This window comes from Scyliorhinus canicula, chromosome 8 (assembly GCF_902713615.1).
Source record: "Scyliorhinus canicula chromosome 8, sScyCan1.1, whole genome shotgun sequence".
Taxonomy (NCBI): domain Eukaryota; kingdom Metazoa; phylum Chordata; class Chondrichthyes; order Carcharhiniformes; family Scyliorhinidae; genus Scyliorhinus; species Scyliorhinus canicula.
In genome coordinates, this window is record NC_052153.1 from 73,357,430 (window position 1) to 73,377,348 (window position 19,919).

Here is a 19,919-nt window from a genome sequence, read left to right on the forward strand (position 1 = left end):
TTTTCTAATCCCATTTTCTTTGTCTAATCCCATTATCTGTGTCTAATCCCCCACCCTCTTTGTCTAATCCCATCATCTTTGTCTAATCCCCCATCCTCTTTGTCTAATCCCATCCTCTTTGTCTAATCCCATCCTCTTTGTCTAATCCCATCCTCTTTGTCTAATCCCCCATCCTCTTTGTCTAATCCCACCCTTTTCGTCTAATCCCATCCTCTTTGTCTAATCCCCCATCCTCTTTGTCTAATCCCATCCTCTTTGTCTAATCCCATCCTCTTTGTCTAATCCCCCACCCTCTATGTCTAATCCCATCATCTGTGTCTAATCTCATCCTCTTTGTCTAATGCCATCCTCTTTGTCTAATCCCATCCTCTTTGTCTAATCCCCCATCCTCTTTGTCTAATCCCCCATCCTCTTTGTCTAATCCCCCATCCTCTTTGTCTAATCCCATCCTCTTTGTCTAATCCCTCATCCTCTTTGTATAATCCCCCATCCTCTGTGTCTAATCTCATCCTCTTTGTCTAATCCCCCACCCTCTTTGTCTAATCCTATCCTCTGTGTCTAAACTCATCCTCTTTGTCTAATCCCATCCTCTTTGTATAATCCCCATCCTCTGTGTCTAATCCCCCATCATCTTGTCTAATCCCACCCTCTTTGCCTAATCCCAACCTCTTTGTCTAATCCCCCATCCTCTTTGTCTAATTTCCCACCCTCTTTGTCTAATCCCATCCTCTTTGTCTAATCCCCCATCCTCTTTGTCTAATCCAGGGGTGGGCAAACTACGGCCCGCGGGCCGCATGCGGCCCGCCAAAGGTATTTCTGCGGCCCACCAAGTCATTAAAAAAAAAAAAAAAAAAATTTGTTTTTTAAAAAAAATTTTTTTTTTTTTTTAAAATTTTTTTTTTAAAAGGTTAATGGGTGGGGGGGCTGTTGGGTTACTTACTGGCATAGGGTGGATACATTGACTTGAGTAGGGTGATCATTGCTTGGCACAACGTCGAGGGCTGAAGGGCCTGTTCTGTGCAGTACTGTTCTATGTTCTATGTGAGGCGCCCAGAATCATAACCGGGTGAAGTAATTATTTTACTTAATATACTATGCGGCCCTTTGTGAATTGTGAATTTCTGAATGCGGCCCTTGCACGGAAAAGTTTGCCCACCCCTGGTCTAATCCCATCCTCTTTGTCTAATCCCATCCTCTGTGTCTAATCCCCCATCCTCTTTGTCTAACCCCCCATCCTTTTCGTCTAATCCCATCCTCTTTGTCTAATCCCCCATCCTCTTTGTCTAATTCCATCCTCTTTGTTTAATCCCATCCTCTTTGTCTAATCCCATCCTCTTTGTCTAATCCCATCCTCTGTGTCTAATCCCCCACCCTCTTTTTCTAATCCCATTTTCTTTGTCTAATCCCATTATCTGTGTCTAATCCCCCACCCTCTTTGTCTAATCCCATCATCTTTGTCTAATCCCCCATCTTCTTTGTCTAATCCCATCCTCTTTGTCTAATCCCATCCTCTTTGTCTAATCCCATCCTCTTTGTCTAATCCCCCATCCTCTTTGTCTAATCCCACCCTTTTCGTCTAATCCCATCCTCTTTGTCTAATCCCCCATCCTCTTTGTCTAATCCCATCCTCTTTGTCTAATCCCATCCTCTTTGTCTAATCCCATCCTCTTTGTCTAATCCCCCACCCTCTTTGTCTAATCCCATCCTCTTTGTCTAATCTCATCCTCTTTGTCTAATCCCCATCCTCGTTGTCTAATCCCATCCTCTTTGTCTAATCCCATCCTCTTTGTCTAATCCCCCACCCTCTTTGTCTAATCCCATCCTCTGTGTCTAATCTCATCCTCTTTGTCTAATGCCATCCTCTTTGTCTAATCCCACCCTCTTTGTCTAATCCCATCCTCTTTGTCTAATCCCCCATCCTCTTTGTCTAATCCCATCCTCTTTGTCTAATCCCCCATCCTCTTTGTCTAATCCCATCCTCTTTGTCTAATTCCCCATCCTCTTTGTCTAATCCCCCATCCTCTTTGTCTAATCCCCCACCCTCTTTAACTAATCCCCCACCCTCTTTGTCTAATCCCCCACCCTCTTTGTCTAATGCCATCCTCTTTGTCTAATCTCATCCTCTTTGTCTAATCCCACCCTATTTGTCTAATCCCATCCTCTTTGTCTAATCCCATCCTCTTTGTCTAATCCCATCCTTTTTGTCTAATCTCATCCTCTGTGTCTAATCCCCCACCCTCTTTGTCTAATCCCCCACCATCTTTGTCTAATCCCACCCTCTTTGTCTAATCCCCCATCCTCTTTGTCAAACTCATCCTTTTTGTCTAATCCCACCCTCATTGTCTAATCCCACCCTCTTTGTCTAATCCCATCCTCTTTGTCTAATCCCATCCTCTTTGTCTAATCCCATCCTCTTTGTCTAATCCCATCCTTTTTGTCTAATCCCATCCTCTTTGTCTAATCCCACCCTCTTTGTCTAATCCCCCATCCTCTTTGTCTAATCCCCATCCTCTTTGTCTAATCCCCCATCCTCTTTGGCTAATCCCATCCTCTTTGTCTAATCCCATCCTCTTTGTCTAATTCCATCCTCTTTGTCTAATCCCCCATCCTCTTTGTCTAATCCCCCATCCTCTTTGTCTAATCCCATCCTCTTTGTCTAATCCCATCCTTTGTCTAATCCCATCCTCTTTGTCTAATCCCATCCTCCTTGTCTAATCCCCCATCCACTGTGTCTAATCCCCCATCCTCTTTGTCTAATCCCCCATCCCCTTTGTCTAATCCCACCCTCTTTGTCTAATCCCCCATCCCCTTTGTCTAACCCCCCATCCTCTTTATATAATCCCATCCTCTTTGTCTAATCCCATCCTTTGTCTATCCCATCCTCTTTGTCTAATCCCATCCTCCTTGTCTAATCCCCCATCCTCTTTGGCTAATCCCATCCTCTTTGTCTAATCCCATCCTCTTTGTCTAATTCCATCCTCTTTGTCTAATCCCCCATCCTCTTTGTCTAATCCCACCCTCTTTGTCTAATCCCCCATCCTCTTTGTCTAATCCCCCATCCTCTTTGTCTAATCCCATCCTCTTTGTCTAATCCCATCCTTTGTCTAATCCCCCATCCTCTTTGTCTAATCCCCCATCCTCTTTGTCTAATCCCCCATCCTCTTTGTCTAATCCCCCACCCTCTTTGTATAATCCCCCATCCTCTTTGTCTAATCCCCCATCCTCTTTGTCTAATCCCCCATCCTCTTTGTCTAATCCCATCCTCTTTGTCTAATCCCCCACCCTCTTTGTCTAATCCCCCACCCTCTTTGTCTAATCCCCCATCCTCTTTGTATAATCCCCCATCCTCTTTGTCTAATCCCCCATCCTCTTTGTCTAATCCCCCATCCTCTTTGTCTAATCCCATCCTCTTTGTCTAATCCCATCCTCTTTGTCTAATCTCCCATCCTCTTTGTCTAATCCCCCATCCTCTTTGTCTAATCCCCCACCCTCTTTGTCTAATCCCCCATCCTCTTTGTCTAATCCCCCACCTTCTTTGTCTAATCCCCCATCTACGGACATGGAGACAACAAAAAATGGAACATTTGAATCAGGATATTTTGCAAATTGCACAAAATGTATTATAAAATCCCTGCCTTGCCAAGAATGATAATTTAATCCATTCAATGGAAGAGATGAATCAATTCAATTAGTCGAAGACGATGTAATAAACTGACAGCCAAGGCCAGCAGGATGTAATATTCTAGTACATGACTAAGATCGACTGGTCAAGGGATTTATTGCGACAAACTTCTTTTATTCTTTCAAGGGAGGGAGGTCCCTCTGGGAAGTCCAGTATTTATTGCCCCTCCCGAATTGCACTTGAGCCGGTGGTGGCGACTCGTCTTCTTGTCCATCAAATCACCATAAGATCATTAAAAAATGGGAGTAGTAGACCATTTGGCTACTTGAGTGTGCTCCGCCATTCAATAACGTCATGGTTTAATTGTGACCTTAAAAACATTTTCTTGCCTTCCCCCATAACTCCCCTGCAGATCAAAAATCTAACTCAGCCGTTAATATATTCAGTCTGTCCTGCTCTTTGTGGAAGAGAATTCCAAACGCTAGCAACAATCTGAGAGAAGAATTCCTCCTTATCTCTGTCTCAAATGGAAAACATCTTATTTTTAAACTATACCAAAAGGGGAAACTTCAGTTTTGTGGTTGCTGCTGGACAGAATATGTTCTCCACCTCAGGCAAATAACCTTGTATAGATGTGGATAGTGTTGGATGGAAAAATAAAACAGGATTTCTAACACAGTCAGGCAAAAGGGGTTGGGATTTTCCAGTCCTTTCAGCTGGTGGCATCTCCCAGTCCTGCTGAAGATGCCCCCCCCCCCCCCCCCCCCCAGTGGGAGGTTTTCAGCGAAGGATCTGGCGAGCCACCAGCGGCCAATCGAGAGCTGCCTCTGTTGATGGACAGCACGCCACGGGGGGACTGGAAGATCACAGCCAAGGTATTTTCCCCCTTCTGCACAGATTAAACATTACCGATGCCACAGACTGCCACATCCCTTCTGAAAACGCATTAGGATAGCCAATGTCAAACCTGCAACGGCGTGAAAATGTTTGCAATAGTAACATGTACTTTTGTTCCACAGTGAAAATTTCACTTTTTTCTACAGCAGAATAAATAGTTGTAACTGTCAATAAATGAAAAGGCTCACCTGCATCTGCTCCTCCAACCAGTCTGTTGGGCCTGGGCATGTATGGGTTAAGATTTGCTGCACTAACACAGCGATCAGCCATGGGGGACTTCTAAACAAATATAAATCAACAATAAGAAAGAGGGCATATTATGCATTTATTTGTTAGTTTGAGGTTGATTGTTATTATTACAGTTAAAAAGGGGGGGGGGGGGGGGGAGAAATCTCAAGACCATTTCACTCTAAGCATGTAAATGAAGCATGTGCCACAATTGTTGTCAGTGCCTGAAATGCAAGCTCAGTGTAGGGAAGTGAATAAAAGCAGAAGTGGAGGAAGAACCAGTGCAAGGTCACCCAGAGCATGACTAAAAGAACATTGACTTTTTTAATATAAGTTTGACAGCGCTATGATTTATTTCCATTTCATTTTACTGATCAGAAAATCAGGTTCACAATGACATAAATGGAGAAGTTTTAACTGACGAGCAGCACGATTCAACTAAGTAGGTGGGTCAAAGTCCCATAGCGAGCGTTTAGCTGCGTGTTTCCTGGGCTCACAGTGCTGAGAAACACATGGCTATACAACGCAACTTGCATTGTATAAGGGGCCTCAGCGGGAAACATGCGGCAAAGACCCATTTTGTACACTGGGAGCTCTGCTCACCGGAACTCCCCATCGCAGCGAGAGATCGGGATGCCATTCTTAAATGGCGTTCTGATCTCTGAGGCTCCTGACGTGACCCCTGACCCCCACCCAGCCCAAACGTAGAGCACCTCTAGCCCAATCGGATGTGTGCAATAAATGCCAGCTTGGCACCCTGACAGTGTCCATTCCAAATGGCAGTGCCACCAGGGCGCATTGGCCATGCCAGGCTGGCACCCAGGTGGCACTGCCAGTGTGCCCAGGTGGCACCAGCCATCCCAGGGCACCACCCTGCCCAAAGGGCATGCAGCTGGGGATCCCCTGGGAGATTTCCACAAGCGATGTTTGTCTGGTCCCCGTTTGTGGAGACCAGTGTTGAACTGCTGAACAGCGTTCGCCCAAGGTCTCCGAGGTGAATGGAATGAATCCAAAAGCCTCAGGTACCTTGGGAATTTGCACATTAGTGCGAGATTAGCTGTCTCGTTCTGTTATGCAGATTTGCCAAAAGGTGATCAGACCCATTTACTTTGCACCGTCTCGCGAGAATGCGTTGGATCCCGTAAGGTATTGCGAGCCGGGTAGATCCCGGGAGCGGGGTTTCTCGCCTTCTACCGGCCACGCTGGGCCAGGTTGAGCTGCTTTTCAGGTGCAGCATGTCCATTGGATCGCGCCCTTTGTTTTCCATCTGAATTTATTTGTGGTTTACTCTGCAATTTCTCCCTGAGTCATCAGCAGATTTATTTGCCACATTTAAAATATCTGCAGGGTCTGGATTCTCTGTTCTGGAGATTAAGTGCTGTCACCGGAGTAGAATTGGGGGAACTGCGACCTCCTGCCAGGAGCGCCGACCAAGGAAATTCAGGGCATGCAAAGTCCAGCACACAGTCCATGTGCAGCTTGCATGATTCCCCGCTCCGCTGGTGAATGATTTGCTGGATTTAGGATTCTCGTCCTCAGCCTGACATGCTGGAGCAGCTTTAAAGTGCTCCACTCACCACAGACCATCATTCCAGCCAAGAAGATGGCTGCTAAAAGACTGCTCCAAGGTTCCTGGAGTTGGAGATCGACCAGATACTGGATGCCACTGAGGAGAGGACGGACACCCTCCTCCCCAGGGTGGGGCGCAGATTCAAGCCCGCTATATTGAACTAGGCCTGGGATGAGGTGGCAGAGGCTTTGAGTGCTGCCAGCCTCACCAGAAGGCCAGCATGCAATGCCAAAAGAAGATGAACAATCTCCTTAGAGCAGATCAGGGGAGTAACCACCTCTGTGCACCGGCATCATTCCTGTCCCTTACTCCTCACATCTGTCCCCAATCCCTTAGAGGCCAACACCCCACCTGCCTGCAGCTCCCTTACAAAACACCCTCCATGAAACCCCATGTGTATTGTCATCTTTGGCCAGAAGCCTTGCACACACTTGCCACCAGCTACAAACACCCATAAAACATGTGTCCCAGCATCTCACAATGTCCTTTTTGTGTCCCCAAGGATGAAGCTACTCAAAACCTCCGGGAGAGCCAGAAGAAGAGCGAGGGCATCCCAGATATTCAGGTGCATACCCCCTATGAGGAAAGGGCCCTGCAACCCGCAGGAGAGGCCAAGGAGGGGGCACTGGCTGCGGGTTTCGCATGCACCAAAGAAGTGAGTCCTATGCAATGCAGATGTTGCCATAGCAAGTGAGTCACCACTCTCCCATAGACCAGTCCTTCCCAACATCTCACCCCATGTATTTTGTTTTGCAGGATCACCATCAGATGAGGCCAGGTTGTCTGCGGTCAGATCCCCCAATCCAGACCCGCAGTACACTCCGGAGCACGACTCCGGGGATGACACCAACATTTCACCATAGCTGTATTGCAGATACTATCACCTCGGTGAGTAATGTTAGCGATCAAGCTCCTGGGTCACCCTCTGGTGAGCACCACACATGCTGTAGTGTTATGTGGAGCCTGGGTTGGTTTCCAGAAGCGCTCAGACCATTTGCAGGATACTGTCAGCAGACAGCAGTCTCAACAGCCAGGAGCCTGCAAGCTGAAGCTAGGGGGGTGGGTTTAAATGGGGGTCTCAGTCAGGACACCCCCATCCCAAGGGGGACACCCCCATCCCAAGGCGGACACCCCGAATCCATGAACTGCCAACAAGTCATTCCGCGCTGCTACCCGAGATCCAGGCATACACCCTCCCAGCAAGACCGAAAGGTTTGAAACATTTGCTTACCTCCTTGCTCTCCCTCAATAGCCATGGCGCTCAGGCCCCACTTGGAAATACTTGCACCAATTCACGCCCACATGAATCCCAACTGAGGAGGCTGGAGCATCACTGGGGGCTGGAGAAGTGGGCTTCCAGCCCATGAATCAGATGCAAATGGGTACAAATGACCGAATTGCATCTTACCGTCGGCGCGGGCCATGTAGTTTGCTGCCGCCGCAGGCAGGGGACCAGAGCATTGGAACGGAATTGGTGCCTGTCACCTATCCCATCTGTTGGTCGATGCTCCATTCTCTGCCGGATCAGGGAACCCGCTACTGGGGTTGGGCAATGGAAAATCCAGGCTCTGATATTCAGAAAATCTCCCACGACCTGCTCTTTCAACCTTATTTTTAATCAATTCCTGACCACCAAAGTTCCCCTGCTGATCTCATCATACCTGACTATGTCAACCTTTCCTTTTCTTCAAAAGTTACTCCTATCCATTTTAAACCCTTTTATGCTACTCAACTGTCAATCCAACAAGAAGTTCTGGTTTAGTCGAAACCTCCTACACCACATTATTGAATCAACTTTCCTGTTTGTCTCCCAGAAACACAAGCATCTCTGACACTAAACATATAATGCCTCTGGGTACTCAATCAGATTGCAACATTGGGTGTTTAACCTCAATTTTCTTTTACTCACAGCTAAGTTTCCTCTGCCACATTGAGTTCGGCATCATGATTGAATGTTGCCACTCACTTCTGTATCCCATCTCTTTGTGACCTCAGTAAACCAACATTAAGATCCCTGCCTTTATTTTCAAATCCTTGTCTTATCCCACTCTAATTATCTCCAGACATGTTGGTGAACAACTGCTATTCTTGGTTTGTCTCACTCATTCCGCAATGAAGGCCCGATGTTTTAATCTTTGTGCTTGTTCTCTTTCATTGAAGACTCAGGCTCAGATATTCTTCTATGTGAGATTGATCTTAAAAGCAAGCTCCTGTGCTCTGTAAGGCTTGTGGAACTCTTTCTCAGTAATCTGTAATTAAGCCATCTAAACTTTTAATGGGTGGATGTATTGGAATCCGGACCTTGTCCAAATTCATCCTGAGAGCATGGTTAAAATATTAGAATTGGGGACAAAATAACTTCTGCTCTCTCCAGAAGTGATTTATTTTGTATCTGTGTTATATTTATGAGACAAGAAGAGCAAGAGGGTTACCAGTGGCAGATTGGTGTATCTAGTAGAATAAGATTTTATTGGCTCTCAGTTCAGTACTGAGGTGAAGTCACATGCTCCCGCAATGTGCAGCAGCACTTTGAAAATATGAATGGAATTGATATAATAGTCTCACTAGTCACAGTAGATAAGCATGAAGACTGTTTTTGGATTGTAAAGCTAAAAATTAAATGCAGGTTTGTTTAATGAACTATCTTTACCATCTGTAACAACAGAGGGCAGCACATGATCAGTTTCTTCTGACTCACCATTTTTATACAACCACTAGGGAGCTCCCTCTACATATTAATAATGATGTGGAGATGCCGGCGTTGGACTGGGGTGAGCACAGTAAGAAGTCTTACAACACCAGGTTAAAGTCCAACATGTTTGTTTCAAACACTAGCTTTCGGAGCACTGCTCCTTCCTCAGGTGAATGAAGAGGTATGTTCCAGAAACATATATAGACAAATTCAAAGATGCCAGACAATGCTTAGAATGCGAGCAATTGCAGGTAATTAAGTCTTTACAGATGCAGAGATAGGGGTAACCCCAGGTTAAAGAGATGTGAATTGTCTCAAGCTAGGACAGTTGGTCGGATTTTGCAAGCCCAGGTCAGATGGTGGGGGATGAATGTAATGTAACATAAATCCCAGGTCCCGGTTGAGGCCGCACTCATGTGTGCGGAACTTGGCTATAAGTTTCTGCTCGGCGATTCTGCGTTGTCGCGCGTCCTGAAGGCCGCCTTGGAGAACGCTTACCCGGAGATCAGATGCTGAATGCCCTTGACTGTTGAAGTGTTCCCCGACTGGAAGAGAATATTCCTGCCTGGTGATTGTCTGTTCATTCGTTGTTGCAGCGTCTGCATGGTCTCGCCAATGTACCATGCTTCGGGACATCCTTTCCTGCAGGTTATGAGGTCGACAACGTTGGCCGAGTCGCACGAGTATGTACTGCGTACCTGGTGGGTGGCGTTCTCACGTGTAATGGTGGTATCCATGTTGATGATCTGGCACGTCTTGCAGAGATTGCCATGGCAGGGTTGTGTGGTGTTGTGGTTGCTGTTCTGAAGGCTGGGTAGTTTGCTGCAAACAATGGTTTGTTTGAGGTGCACTGTTGTTTGAAGGCAAGTAGTGGGGGTGTGGGGATGACCTTGGCAAGATGTTCATCTTCATCGATGTCATGTTGAAGGCTGCGAAGAAGATGTCGTAGTTTCTCCGTTCCAGGAAAGTACTGGATGGACGAAGGGTACTCTGTCGGTTGTGTTGATTCATCGATCGACAGTTCCAATGCACCACAGCAAAAAACCGCACCAACCTCCTCAGAAGATAAACACAGGACACAACAATAATTACTCAAGGTTGAATTTTCAATTGAGGACTAAGTCCTGTGGTGGGGATATGGGGTGTTTCCTGCTGTGAATTCAGGCGTTATTGCGTGGCCTCCGCCTCATCAGTTGATCAGCCATGGGCTTCCTGACATTTTCCGCGATGGGACAAGCTGGATTGTGCATGTCCCGCAGTGATATTCGAGGGCCTTACAAATTAGTTATCAGTTTAAGAAATATCCTGCAAATCCGTTCCTCCGACCAAGTTTATAACCTCACATTTTTCCACATTATATTCCATCTGCCATATCCTTGCACCCTCACTGGCCTGGATTTTTAGGATGGAGGACACAAGATGGCGACCATCCGAAGAGTTGACGGGGAACATATCCCCACCAGCTCCAGCAGCCCCAATGTAATTTCAAGCTTTAACAAGTGTTGATTGGCAGAAGGCCGGACTTCCATCTGGCACTGGGTCCTACCTTGAAAAGCTGCCAGCAAACCAGGTTGGCCTGCTGCTGTCCGGTCATTCCAGGAACAGCACTGCAGGTGAAATGTCAACTAAAATCTGGACATTAAAAGTCTAATGATGACCATGAAACCATTGTCAATTGTTGTAAAAACCCATCTGGTTCACTCATGTCCTTCAGGTAAGGAAATCTGCCGTCCCTACCTGGTCTGGCCTGCATGTGACCCCAGTCCCACAGCAATGTGGTTGACTCTTAAATGCCCTGTCATGGGCAATTAGGGGTGAGCAATAAATGCTGGCCCAGCCAGCAATGCCCACATCCCATGAACAAATAAAAAAAAAAGTGGCACATAAGGACCTTGTTTGGCGCAAGGGCGGGCATCCAGGCAGCATGGTATCACAGTGGTTAGCAATGTTGCTTCACAGCACCAGGGTCCCAGGTTCGATTCCCGCTTTCGTCACTGTCTGTGCGGAGTCTGCACGTTCTCCCCGTGTCTGCGTGGATTTCCTCCGGATGCTCCGGTTTCCAGCCACAGGTCCCAAAAGACGTGCTGTTAGGTGAATTAGACATTCTGATTTCCCCCTCTGTGTACCCGAACAGGCGCTGGAATGTGGCGACTAGGGCCTTTTCACAGTAACTTCATTGCAGTGTTAATGTAAGCCTACTTGTGACACTAATAAAGATCATTATACAGTTGGAAGCCCTGACCACCCCAGCGTCAAATCTCGCCCAGATCGGAGTGGGTTGCGGAACTTAGAGGGAATTTCGTCCATGTGATTTCATGCTCTGTCTGCCTCAGAACCCACTATGGGAGGGGGCTGGAGGGGGAGGGTCAAATTCTGGTCACTACGTCTAACCCAATCCTTTTGAAGCCACTTTGCAACTAACTGTGTCATCCGGAACTTGGAAATATTACATTTGGTCCCACATCCAAATCTTTGAAACATATTGTGAACATCTGGGGCCCAAATACCAATCTTTCCAGTACCCCACTGCCTGCCAATTTGAGAATGACTCTGTTTCTGCCTGTTAGCCAATCATTAATCCATACCAGTATATTATATCCTATCCCAAATGCTTTCATTTTACTAACTAACTTTCTGAGGGGAATTTTATCATGAGCCTTCTGTCCACCAATTCCCTTTATCAATTCTATTATAGAGTTATAAAGATCGACAGCACAGAAGACGACCTTCAGCCCATCTGCACGGGTCACAAAGGACCACCTAACTATTCGAATTGATTTTCCAGCATTTGGCCTTGGCATCACAAGCACACATTTAAATACTTCTTAAATATCATGAGATTCTCTGCCTCCACCACCCTTTCAGGCAGTGAGTTCCAGACTCCCATTACATTCTGGATGAAAAGGATTTTCCCCTCTAAACCTCCTGCCCCTTACCTTAAATCTATCCCCCTGTCAGTGAACCCTCCACCAAGGGGAACATTTCTTCCTGCCTATTCTATGCCCCTCATAATTTTAAACATCTCAATCATGTCCCCCCTCAGCCTCCTCTGCTACAAGGAAAACAACTCCAGTCTTTCCAATTTCTCTTCATAACTAAAACTCTCCAGCCCAGGCAACATCCTGATAAATCTTCTCGGCACCTTTCCAGTGCTATCACCTCCCTCCTATAATGTGGATTCCAGAACTTCACACGATACTCTAGATGGAGCCTAACTAACATTATATACAGTTCCAGCACAACCTCCCTGCTCTTAAACTTTATGCTTCGATTAATAGAGACAAGTGTAGCATATGGGCGGCATAGTAGCACAGTGGTTAGCACCGTTGCTTCACAGCGGCAGGAACCCGGGTTCGATTCCTGGCTTGCGTCAGTATCTGTGGGGAATCTGTACATTCTCCCCGTGTCTGAAAGGGTTTCCTCCAGGCCCTCCAGTTACCTCCCACAAGTCCTGAAGGACATGCTTGTTAGGTGAATTGGACATTCTGAATTCTCTCTCTGTGCACCCAAATCGGTGTTGGAATGTGACAACTAGCGGATTTTCACAGTAACTTCACTGCGGTGTTAATTTAAGCCTACGGGCGGCACGGTGGCTCAGTGGTTAGCACTGTTGCCTATGGCGCTGAGGAGCCGGGTTCAACCTGGGTCACTGCCTGTGTGGAGTTTGCACATTCTCCCCGTGTCTGTGTGGGTTCACAACCCAAACCAAAAGATGTGCAAGGTAGGTGGGTTGGCCACACTAAATTGCCCCTTAATTGTGAAAAAAATTATTGGGTACTCTGAATTTAATGTAAGCGTACTTGTGACACTAATAAAGATTATTATTATTATTATGACTTCTCAGCCACTTTATCTACCTGCCCTGCTACCCTAAGGGGAAGTGTACATGCACACCAAAGTCCCTCTGATTGTCAGTGCTTCTCAGCCTCCTGCCGTGCATCATGTATTCCCTTGCCTTGTTTGTCCCGCCCAAGTGCATCACCTCAGACTGAGCCGGATTGAATTCCAATTGCCACTGATTAGTCCATCTGACCAGCCTGTCTATATCCTCCTCACTATTTACCACCTCATCAGTTTTTGTATCATTCGTGAACTTACTGATCAACCTTTCTACATTCAAGCATAAATCATTTCTATAAACCACAAACAGCAAGGGCCCCCAACACTGATCCCTGCGTTGCCCCACTGGACATAGGCTTCCAGTTAGAAACCTAACACCCCGCGATCATCACCCTCTGCTTCCTGCCACTCAGCCAATTCTGGATCCAATGTGCCAAATTTCCTTGGATCCCACGGTCTCTAACCCTCACTATCAGTTTCCCATTTGGGACCTTATCAAAAGACTTGTTGAAGTCCAAGTCAACTATGTTAAATACATTGCTCTCATCTACGCACCTGGTCATCTCTTTGAAAAATTAAATCAAGTTGGTCACACATGCTGATTATTCTTGATTAATCCCTGCATCTCCAAATGTAGATTAATTCCGTCTCTCAGAATTGCTTCCAATATTTGGAGGTTAGACTGACTGGCCTGTAGTTTCCTGGTTTATCCCTTCCTCCCTTCTTGAATAATGGTACCACATTGTCTATCCTCCAGCACCTCACCTGTAGCCAGAGAGGAATTGAAAATTATTGCCAGCGCCTTTCCTATTTTCTCCCTCGCCTCACGTAACAGCCTGGGATATATTTCATCTGGCCTAGGAGATTTGTTTACTTTTAAGCCTGCCAGAACATTCAGAAGCTCCTAGAACATAGAACAGTACAGCACAGAACAGGCCCTTCGGCCCCCAATGTTGTGCCGAGCCATGATCACCCTACTCAAACCCACATATCCACCCTATACCCGTAACCCAACAACCCCCCCTTAACCTTACATTTATTAGGACACTACGGGCAATTTAGCATGGCCAATCCACCTAACCCGCACATCTTTGGACTGTGGGAGGAAACCGGAGCACCCGGAGGAAACCCACGCACACAGGGGGAGGACGTGCAGACTCCACACAGACAGTGACCCAGCCGGGAATCAAACCTGGGATCCTGGAGCTGTGAAGCATTTATGCTAACCACCATGCTACCCTGCTGTCCTCTCTGCCTATGTTAATTTCTTTAATTTTATTACAGTCCTGCTCCCTGATTTCTATTACCACACCGTTCCTTTTGTGACACAAAAGTCTGAGAACACGCACAAACAGATTCAAATACAGCTTCTTCCCCGCAGTTACCAATCTCCTAAATGACTCTCGCATGGACTGACCTGATTAATACTACACTCCTGTATGCTTCACCCAATGCCGGTGTCTATGTATTTACATTGTGTACCTTGTGTTGCCCCATTATGTATTTTCTTTCCTTTCACGCACTTAATGATCTGTTTGAGCTGCTCGCAGAAAAATGCCACTGTACCTCAGTACATGTGACAATAAACAAATCCAATCCAATCCTCTCACTAATGGACACCAACACAAAGTATTAATTAAGAACCCTACCTACGTCCTTTTCCTGAACAATGTTGAATCTAACAGTGTTATGGTCATTGTCTGCAAAATGCTGCCCCACTGAATCTTCAACCCCTTGCCCGCCTTTGTTACCTAAAAGTACATCCAAGACCATATCCTCTCTGGCAGGATTTTCTGTATACTGGCTTCAAAAGACCTCCTGGAGGCATTTTAAGAATTCTGCTCCCTCTAATACTATGATTACCCCAGTTAATGTTGGGGAAATTGAAATCTCACACTTTCACTACCGTATTACCTCTACACTTCTACACATCTGCTCTTTTATTTCTCTCAGACTGTTAGAGGGCCTACAGAACATTCCCAGCAATACGATCCCTCCATTTTGTTTTTTTAAGTTCTACCCATATGGCATCATTTGAAGGGCATTCTAAGATGCTGTCCCTCCTGACTGCTGTAATCGATTCCCTGTTCAAAATTGCGACACCCCTCCTCTTTTACCTCCTTCCCTGTCTCGCCTGAAGATCCTATATCTTGGAATAGTGAGCTGCCAATTCTGCCCTTCTCTCAGCCATGCTTCAGTGACAACAGTGACATAATACCCCAATGTTTTAGTTTGTGCCGTCAGACCACTTCACTGTGACGTTGATTGCAAAGATACCGTTCCCAGGCTGCTTAATTGTGACCCTGACTGCGAGGACACCATTCACAGACCGCTTCACTGCGACGCTGACTGAGAGGACACCATTTCCAGACCTATTAATAACATCGTTAAAAATCTCCAACATGATTTCCTATTCATGAATCCATGTTGACTATGTCCAAGCAGATGTCCAAGTGTCCATTTATTACATTCTTTGTGATAGATTCTAGCACTTTCCCTACTGCCAATGTAAGGCTAAGAGGTCTGTAGTTCCATGTTTTTTCTCTCCTGCCCTTCTTAAATAGTGGAGTGAAATTTGCTGCCTTACAATCTTTAGGAACGATTCTAAAATCTACAGAACTTTGGAGGATGATCACCAGTGCTTCCACTATTTCCATAGTGTGGCATTATAGAAATTTACAGCATGTGAAATGTTAATGTCATGTTACAATTAGCCTCTAGATGGAGCTAGGGACAGTACTATAAAAGGCACTGACAGTTAGGCTTCTGGGAGAGAGAATGGAGTAGAAGAGAGGAGATTGGAATGAAGTGCATAGTAGAGCTAGAGAACGTGAATTTATTAAAGATATTATTATTAGAGATAATGTTAGTAGGGTAGTTTAATATAATCTATTTGTTTACTATAGGAATAAGTGTTGAACATTAATTTAAGTAGTGTAAATAAATTTAGCTTTGTTGATGAACATCGGTTTAAGTGTCTTTGGTACACTATGCTTTCCATCCTGAAGTCAATCTCACAAAGATCACCACACAGAGCTAACTCTTTCAACAATCTGGGGTGTAGCGCATCAGGTCCCGGAGACTTTGCAACCTTCAGTTTTTTAAATTTCTCCAACAGAACCTTCTTACCAATACAAATTTAATTTTGTTCCTCATCCTCCCTCGTCCCTTGAATCTCTCATTCTGGGAGATTTATCGTACCCGTAATGAAGAATGACACAAAGTAATCAATTAGCTTCTCTGACATTTCTCTGTTCCCCAATATAAATCCCCGTGACACTGCCTGAAATGGACCCATATTTGTCGAAGCCAAATGTTTTCTTTTTATGTACCTATAGAAGCATGTCCAGTCAGCTTTCAATAGATTTAGGCAAAACTCAATGGCCTCATTATAAGAAGTCCCATATTCTTTCTGCATGACATGCCCCCTTTTGGACTGGCAGCTTTTGCCAACTTTCCCAGCAGTCAGTTATCAGAGACTCGACCCTAGTAGCGTAGCCTAATTTTAGCAAAACTATTGAAAGACAGAAATAAAAACACAAATAATGGACATACTCAGCAGTTTAGGCAACATCTGTGGAGGCAGAAACAGAGGGTGTGATTTAACGCAGAAAAAAACAGAGTCCTATTTTGGGTGCATTTAGCAGGATGTTTCTCGGCGCCTGCATCCCTGAGAAAGACATCGCTATTTAACAGGACTTTGCCATTTTTGTTTTGGCCTCAGCAAGGAATTCCCCACCAAGGCTCCACTTACCTCATTTCCTCCACTGGTGAGCTCGACCCGCCAGTGCTGGGAGTCTACTCAAGCATGGGGGCACCATTTTTAAATGCCACCCTGATCTTTCAACCCCCGTCAGCCACCCCACTGGGGCCTCTGGACCCCCTACTGCACCTAACTTACCTCTTACTGGGTCCTTGAGCCGCCCCCTCACCCCAACTGTTGAGGGCAAGGCACACCCGGGCCCGATCCCTGGCATGGGCAATCTGGCACCTGGGCACCGCTAGCCTGACAATGTTGCCAGGATGGCATTGCCAGGATGCTCATGTGCCAGTGCCAAGCTGCCCAGGTACCATCAGGAATTCCAGGGTACCACCCTGCCCAGAGCCCGACCACCCAGTGGTCTCTAAAGGTCTGGGAGACACCCCCCCCCCCCCCCCCCCCCCCCCAGGCGCCGTTACACCTGGTCCAAACTTGTGGAAACTCATGCTCAACAGTCGCATGGTGAGGTTGTTAGTGCCCAGGCCAGGGAAGAATACGATGCAGATATATTTAAATGAGCCTCATGGCTACTTAAATATGTTGATCCGGATCTCGCCCAGCATCTCATGTGATCTCGTGAAATCCTGCAAGGAGTTGAGCTTTGCGAGAGGTCTCTCACGGGATTCAACCACCTCGGCGTGTCACCAAGTTGGGCACGACGAAGCCGCTTAATCACGCCCAGAGAAACAGTTTTAAACAAGATTCTTGACCTGAAACAATGACTGTTTTACTCTTATCGGATACTGCCAGATCTGTGAGTAATTGTTATGGTGCTGAAGGAGGCCATTTGGCCCATCATGTCTGGACTGGCTCTCTGAATGAACAATTCACCTCCTGCCGTACTCCCGCCTTCTGCCTGTAACCCTGCACATTCTTCCTTTTCAGACAGCAGTCTAATTCCCTTTTGAATGCTTTAACTGATCCTGCCTCCACCACACTCTCAGGCAGTGCATTCTAGACCCTGACCACTCACTGAATAAAAAGGTTTCTCCCCACATCACCTTTACAAATTACATTAAATTTGTGCCTTCTCATTCTCAATCTTTCGCGAATGAGAAGAGCTTCTCCTTAACTACTCTCTCCAAATGCCTCACGATTTTGAATGCCTCTATCAAATGTCCTCTCGACCTTCTTTTCTCCAAGGAAAATACTCCTAACTTATTCAATCTATCTTCATAACTGAAATTCCTGATCCCTGGAACCATTCTCATAAAACTTTTCTGCACCCTCCCCATTGTATTCACACCCTTCCTGAACTGTGATGCCCAGAACTGGACGTAATACGCTAGCTGAGGCCGAACTATTGACTTGTAAAAATTCAATGTAACCGCCTTCCTCACGTACTCTATGCTCCTATTAATAAAGCCAAGGACATCTTATTCTTTACTAACTGTCCTTCCAATGTGCCTGTGTCTATTTAAAGTTCTACACCATCTTCCTCACAGTTCACAATGTGTCCAATTTTTGTGTCATCCGCCAGCTTTGAAATTGTGTTGTGTATGTCATTTATATAAATATGAGGAAAAGCAAGGCACCCAATACTGACCCCTGGGAAACTCCACGACAAACCTTCCTCCAGCACGAGAAACATCCATAAACCATTACTTTCCATTGTCTGTTACTTAGCCAATTTTTTACCCTTTTATTCCATGAGCGCGAACCTTGCTCACAAATCTATTGTGCGGCACTCTGCCCATTGGCGAAATTCTCCTCCTCGCACCACCAGCAGCGGATTCTTCCGGTGAGGCGGAGAATCCAGCATCATGAAGAAAACGGGATCGGTGCATGATGTTTTGGGCCCCACTGGCGTCAGGATCACGGTTCATGCCCGTGCCATTTGGAGGATGCAAATGGATCATTAAGAGACTTTTGCGTCCACTTCTTGGGCCAGGCACCATATTCTTGAGCCTGCGTGATTCTCCAGTTCTCTGGGCCAGGAATCATTTGGGTGAAAATTATTACTGGTCTTGACAAGCAAGGCCCTGACGCGGTGAGCCTAGGGGGCATTACTTTAAGGGAGTAGCCCCCAAAGTCCGTCCGACTGCCACCCTCCCTCCCAAAATGCCCCTACCAGACCCCCCATCAATGCCCCCTCACCAGAGACCCCCCTTGAAAGACCCTGTGATTAAAAGGAATCCACAGAGACCCCCTAAATAAAGAGACACCCTCTCTGGGATTCTTTTCATGTTGACTGCCTGTCGTTTTTTAATACTCCCTCTTTGTTTCTCTTATTTACTTCACTTCTCTAATAAATCTTCTATATTCAGCTTTGTTTTAATAGAATTTTCTATCCAACTTCTGTCATAGGCAACCTTTTCTTCTTTATCAGAATTTTGATCTCCGTCTGTCATCTAGGGAGCTCTGGGTTTGTTTGTCCTACCTTGTCCTTTCGAGACAATACATATTTGCTGTGCGCAAATCACCTCTTCTTTGAAAGCAGTCAGTTGCTCAGCTACTATTTTTTCTGCTAGCCTTGATTCCAATTTATTTGGCCCAGATATATTCGTTCCCCACTGAAGTTAGCTTTCCCCAAGTTAATTATTCTTACTCTCGACTGATCTTTGTCCATTTCCATAGTAAACCTAAAATATATAACACAATGACCTCTGTCCCCTAAATGTTCTCCTGCTAACATCTGATCCACTTTGTCCACCACATTCCCAGAAACAGTTATAGCAGTGCCTCCATCCTCGTTGGTCTGGAATCATACGGAAGAAAATATCCCTAAACACATATAGAAACTCTTCCCCTCTCTTACCCTTAATTATCCAAATATTGACTGTAGTAGTAGTAAAGCTCCCCATTATAACTGTTCTATAATTTCTGTACCTCCTTGAAACTGTGCCCCCATTACTTAGTGGCCCATAGACTACACTGAGCAATGTAATTGATATTTTGTTGTTCCTTATCTCAAGTCAAATAGATACTGTCCTTGACCCTTCTGAAATATTTTCTTTCTCCAGCACGGCAGTGCTCTCCTTAATCAATACCGCAACCTCTCCCCCCTTTTCTTCCTTTCCTGAATAGGTATCTAGGAATATTTAAAATCCAGTTGTGCTCCTCTTTGAGCCACGTCTCTATTATAGCCACAACATCATATTTCCACATGGTAATCGTGCCTGTAGCTGACCAAGCTGACCAATCCTATTTATCACACTCCATTTGTTCATATACATGCACAGAAATCCAGATTGAGACTATTATTTTTTCCTTTACTCTGATCCCATCTTTTAACTTATTATTCCCTACTCCAGTGCTATCTAACTCTCCCAGTACTGCATTCCACACCCTTTGACATTCCTCTCTAATA

General features: G+C 45.8%; 1 protein-coding gene across 6 annotated transcripts in view; it reads right to left on the minus strand.

Moving 5' to 3' along the window:
* The window catches only part of syk (spleen tyrosine kinase), a 205,442-nt gene that overhangs the window by 35,101 nt on the left and 150,422 nt on the right, over positions 1-19,919 (minus strand). For 3 of the 6 annotated variants that reach the window (XM_038804732.1, XM_038804730.1, XM_038804733.1), the window contains one exon: positions 4,708-4,798. In XM_038804732.1, the coding sequence (XP_038660660.1) occupies positions 4,708-4,798 (91 nt within the window). Of the gene's footprint in view, positions 1-4,707; positions 4,801-19,919 lie in introns of all 6 variants that reach the window. The other 3 variants (XM_038804734.1, XM_038804735.1, XM_038804731.1) reach the window with 2 other exon arrangements.